Source organism: Apis dorsata, unplaced genomic scaffold (assembly GCF_000469605.1).
Source record: "Apis dorsata unplaced genomic scaffold, Apis dorsata 1.3 scaffold_1254, whole genome shotgun sequence".
NCBI classification, from domain to species: domain Eukaryota; kingdom Metazoa; phylum Arthropoda; class Insecta; order Hymenoptera; family Apidae; genus Apis; species Apis dorsata.
Window position 1 is genome coordinate 1 of NW_006264351.1, and position 5902 is coordinate 5902.

The 5902-nt window shown below is 28.1% G+C and overlaps 1 protein-coding gene across 3 annotated transcripts in view; it reads left to right on the plus strand.

Moving 5' to 3' along the window:
* The first annotated feature begins 1235 nt into the window (after positions 1 to 1235).
* The window catches only part of LOC102676255 (thyroid receptor-interacting protein 11-like), a 60413-nt gene continuing 55746 nt past the window's right edge, over positions 1236 to 5902 (plus strand). The window contains exons 1-3 of one of the 3 annotated variants that reach the window (XM_006625071.2): positions 1236 to 1761; positions 1980 to 2059; positions 5699 to 5773. In XM_006625071.2, the coding sequence (XP_006625134.1) occupies positions 1659 to 1761; positions 1980 to 2059; positions 5699 to 5773 (258 nt within the window). In that variant the 5' untranslated portion in view covers positions 1236 to 1658. The remainder of the gene's footprint in view (positions 1762 to 1979; positions 2060 to 5698; positions 5774 to 5902) is intronic. The other 2 variants (XM_006625073.2, XM_006625072.2) reach the window with 2 other exon arrangements.

Here is a 5902-nt window from a genome sequence, read left to right on the forward strand (position 1 = left end):
AGATAAAATGAATAATGGCATGTTTTAGATACGAGTTTTTTTTGTGTGTATTTTTTATATTTTGTGTCTATGGTATGGTAGAGTAAGAATGTTTCAAGTAAGGCAAACAGAACGTATGATAAAACATAAAAATATTCGTTTCTGTCTACAGATTTTTCCAAATGAAATATTCACAGAAAGAATTTAAATTTAGGGCATGTGAACATTGTAAAATTCTTGTTTTGTACGAAAGAAACTTGTATTGTAAGAAACTGAGTGGTGGTGACATCTTACGGAACTTTTGTCGTATGTTCTGAATTATCGACATCAAAAATTAGAATTTTTTTTAAGGGTATCTAGCATGTTAAAAATTTAGATAACAATCACAATAGTAAATCACTGTAAAAATATTTTTGAAATATAGTAATTATTAATTTAGCAATTTTTATATTTTTGTTATTTAACAATTTGTTATTCTTTATTTAAAATAATTACTAATATGTTTAAAGATAATAATTTATAGAAAAAAAATAGAAATTAAATAAAAGTTGTCAGTCTTTTATGCCTTTTTGGAGTTTTATGCATATATCTCATAAGTAAAAGTAAATATTATCATTATTTCTTGAATTATAAAAATTTTTCAAAAGTATTTCAAAAGATGGCGTTAATATTCATTTCTTAGTCTATCTCTATCCTTCTCGTATGGTTTCCTATCCTTGTTTCGTCTGAAACTCTGTAGATGGCACTGATTTCCTTATTTATACTCTCTATCTTTTGTTCTCCTTATTTATTTTTTTTTATTTATATTTGATTTACAAAATTTATGCCCTCCAGAGACGATTTTTTTGATATCTGATTAATTTTATTATTATTTTTTATTTATTTATTTTTTTTTTTTACGTAATTTATAAATTAAAAATCTTAACAGTCTGTATTAGATATATTTATATGCATATTTTATATGCATTTTTATATATTTTTGTCATATATCACTTTAATTACGTGTATATAAGTTTTTCTTTGAACTATATGTCATAAAAAATGTATATATTTTCGTATATAAATTGTGTTTAAATCAAACTATCAATATATATAAATGAATTTAATTGTAGAATATAAATCGTGAATAATTTAAATTATATGTGACAATCTACTATTCATAACATTCAAAAGATTTATCAAGAAAATTATTTTTAAGAACCGTTAACTTTATCAATCTTTGTGATTAAATTGAATATAATTTCTGCATTAATCATAGAGGGCGTGCCAAATATTTCAACTTTTTGCGCAATCGGTATTTCAGGATATGAAACATGAAATTTTACATAATGTTAGGTCTTTTCTATATCTTGTTTGTGAAGCTGTATTATATTATAAAATTCATTTATAATTCTAATGAATCAGATTTATTTACCACCATATGGTATGGTGTTATCTAAATTGGAAAAGCCCCATGTAATCTAGTAATTTTTTAGATAAAGGTGTCAACAATGTTTGCAACTAAACTTGTATATTTTGTGAAGATTACTACGTGCGTGGTTCTTGTTAGTTCATGTTTTGATATTTTTATGCCATTAAGGTATATAGTTTTGCCAAAATATGCAGTGCGTATAACCTCAAAAAATATAGTTCTGATAGTCCTTAAAAAATACATTCAACGATAAGTGTCGACGTGTAAAATGGCGTGGTTCGGTGACGGGCTGCCTAGCTTGTCGAATTTAAAGGGACAATTAACGAACTTTACAAAGGAAGTATTATCAGAGGGCATTGTAGAAGAAATAGGTGTGTGTAATTTCTTGTAAATCATATAATTAACGTAAATCATAGCCTATTATCGCGTAATGTAAATTACTGACGACTGTCAATGTAAGGGTTTGTTTTATCGAGTGAGCGCATGACGAAGTGGCGGGAAATTCAAAACGCAAAAATATAATTGAATAAACAAAATTTTGTATTCTTTTATCAGTTATATGTAATATTCCAATTCTCTATTTGCATAGACGAACGATCGAAAGCACTGAAGGAAGCAAATCAAAAATGTATCGAATTGCAAGAAATACTCAATTCGAAAGATGCTGAAGTAAGTATAATTTTAATTTCTAATTTGTTGATTAATAATTTATTAATATCCAGTTTTAACTGCTGTAATCTTATGTAACACTATCATTAAAAATGTATATTATGCGTTTTTATTATCACGTATTCTAATCTTCTTCGATATGCGATATGTAAATAATTTTCACAATATCATTATTCCTTGAATGCAAAATTATTTCCATTATCTTTATTTTTATATTTAACGAAATTTTTATATTTTTACTAATAATTTTTAAAGGAAGTATTAATCGATCGCTAACATATTTTATTGTAAATTCTTGACACGTACGCAGATGTCGATCACCTCGATAAGAGAATATAGTTACCCTGCGGTAAGGAATTATTTTAACAGATGTTACTTTCCATATTAAACTGGATTGAGTACAATGTAAACACGTTTACCTTATCTCGCATGACACCAACCCCGAATCCTTTCAATCCTCGACAAGGAACGATAGGAAACTGTCCTTTATTACGTATCGATCATATTTTCCACATAAAAAAGCTTTACCATTTTAAACGAAATTAAACAAATTAAACGAATTAGAAATTTTTTTATCAATAAACCGAGCTTTCGATCTCGTGATCCTCGATCTTGATAATTTGATCGATTGTTCAAATTTTCGCTCGTCTACGAAAAAGTTTAAATATTCCATTTTCTTCGATATCGTGGCATTTCTTTCATAAAATATTACACGTTCGACCTTCGAACGTGCAATCGTTCTATTGTGCAAAAATAGTTTCAGGGGGGGATAGGGATGTCGAAGGAAGAAGGGGGGTCATTGAAGTCGGTCACATCGTTCCGGTTTGTTATCGCGGACAATTTGTGGAAGCATAAGAGGCCGAAAGCGTGCACCATGTTTGTTCGTGCTTTTGTGGTAAGCCTTAGGATCGTACCCTCCGTTGTTCTAGGAACCAATAGATAGCGATATCAAAGCCTTTCGCTATTCATTGCGCAATGCTTATGTGCCCTGCCACCCTTAGAAATATGTACCTAAGTATATAACATTATAATGTTAATGCACCGATTGATTTTTACCCCATACTTGGTATATAATACGTATTATGTATATATTTGCCACGAAATATGACCACTTGTAAATCGATCGCGGTATTATATGGACAAAGTTTTAGAAACGAATCGACTAATTAATCATACGTGGACAGAAAGAATTGGATGATGAATTTGGATAATAAAGAAGTTTGTACTTTGTTCGTTCTTCTTAGTGTACAAACTAAATTGTATTTCAAAATTTTTAACTTATTTATTATCTTTTACTGTAAATGTGTATTACTTGTAAGTATGTAGGTTATCTATGATTGATAAGTTTTTCAATAAAAGCTTGGATAAATTTATATAATATTTTTCAACAATAAGCTTTAATTCTGATTAGAGTTTAAAACTTTTTATTGTAGAGTATATATATTTGTAGATTAATACAAGTTCTCGTATAAAAACAATTTTCTTTAGAAGGAGAAATAAGTATTTGTTATTTATTATTTTTCATGAAAGTGTAGATAAAAATAACGTGATAAAATAACAGGAAATTTGAAGTATAAAAATATAATTAAGTAAAATTATTATTATCAATTGATGTTATTATCAATATAAATAGATTTAGATATTACTAATTGTTGTAAAATAATAATTGTATTAATCTCTGTAATATTTCATTCTATACATATATATTTCGCGTTATTAGTCATTGCAAATATGACATAAGTTAAAATAAATTTAAAAAATACATTTAATTTTTCTTTAATTTTGCGAAAAAATTAGTCGATTTTGCATGAAATTATTGCAAGGATTGAATTCGTTACAATCAAATATGATCGAATTGATGACGAAATTATATTTAATGATATATCAAAATGACGGGCTATCGTTGTAGTGCAAACAAATAAAATTGTCCAAACTTTTTAAAGCATCTGCTAATCGCGTTATCAACCTGCTGGAATCGTAATATCGTTTTCCAATATTAACGGTCGATATCCGAGTCGTGTTCCTGGAATATAAACCACATAGTATATAGGAATAGGGAGTGTCTTTGATCGTAAAAGCCAATCGCATATTTTCTATCAAAGGGAGAGAGGGAGAGTTTTTCGTTCAATTTCTTTTTAAAACTTCATATCGTTTTCTTCAAACGTTTCAATGTTTTTCGTTACATCGTTCACTGGGAAACTTTTTATATTAAAACTATTTTATATAAGTTCGAAATTGCTTTGTTGATAAGCTCGTATAAATTCGTAAAGATGATATTAAACTCTTAGTTCTCTAATTTTAATAAATAGATCTCTCTTTCAACCACGCAATTTTTCAACTATGATAGATAAATAAAAAAAGTTGAAGTTCTGAAAAAAGAAAAAAATATTCTCCGACATTACATCGATATAAGTAGTAGTATCTATATGTTAATAAGTACACGACACTTCATCCACATTTAAGTTATCTCATTAGAATTTTTTTTACGCGCCCTCAAATTTTCGATAACTCGGGAAAAAGAAATAGAAAAAGGAAAAAAGAAAGAAAGAAAAAAAAATATCCGAGTATACGCGTTATTTGTGGTGAATTTAAAACGTTTCGAATCGTTTCACTTTCGTTGCTCCCACCGTTGTTCATGGCAAGATGTTAAGCCGGTATAGGTGGAATAACGTTTGGAGAAGAGGAAGGGCGGTTTATCGCAGCGCAAACCTGAGATAAGAAAGGCAAACAGAAACGCGCATCGTATGGTCCGTATGCCCATGGCGTACCACCGGACTTCCTTCTGATTATGGTTACCAATATTTAAGTCCGTAGCATGATTACCGCGTTCTCCATGTCAGCTTTCCTCTTTCCTTGCCCCTCCACATTTTTTTCATTCCCCTTCAGGTTAGGAGATACCGTTTTTTTCGTTTGCTGTTTCAACAAAATCGTCGAATTCTAGATATTTGAAGTCGTCATAAGTATGAATGTATTTGGATTTTACAATTATCGTGTTTCATCAATTTATTTATTCGTTTTTTTTTTTTTAACGATTATAAGGATAGTTTGGAAGAGGAATGGAATGTGTGTAAGATTTTATGTAAAATATGATATTGAAATGTGATATCTCGAAAATATCTAATTCTTCTAATAATTTCATAATTGTGGAATGATGTCATACTTGTAGTATAGTATAGTATAATTTATTTTATAACGAAATGATTTAGAAAATTATCTGTTCTAACATGATTGCTCGATCTAGTCAAATATTAAGATAACATATTATTTCAGTGATTATTTTTCGAATTTTCTACTTCAAGAATATTCAAAGCTTCTCGTATTTCAATATTACAATAGGTGAGTAATATTTAATAGCATTTGAAATCAATTAATTAATTAGTGTCGTACTGTAATAATATAAATAATGAAAAATTTTATGAAGAACGAGAAGTTATATTACTCGGTAATATTTCACTCGATTTTAGAGATTAAGTTTTAAGGTATGATGTAATCACGAAATTAATAACTTAAAGTGTCTCGCGTTTAGATCGTAATTTGCATTATGAACTCGATATTACAAGGCAAGCGAATGATTTAAGCAATTACATTTCCACGCATTAAAATGCTATTAAAGTTCCTTTTCTTTTTTATTTTGCATAGATTTCATTACTACGTCGACAAAACTGCGAACTTCAAAAGGCAGTCGTCGAATTAAATGCAAAACCAAAGGAATCGGTAAGTTTTTAAAATTTGAATTTTTTAAAAGAATACATATATGTATATATTATTTGTCATAAAAAAGAAGATGTCGTTTGTAATATCGATATATTAAAAAAAAAAAAAAAAAAAAAAAAATTGAAAAAA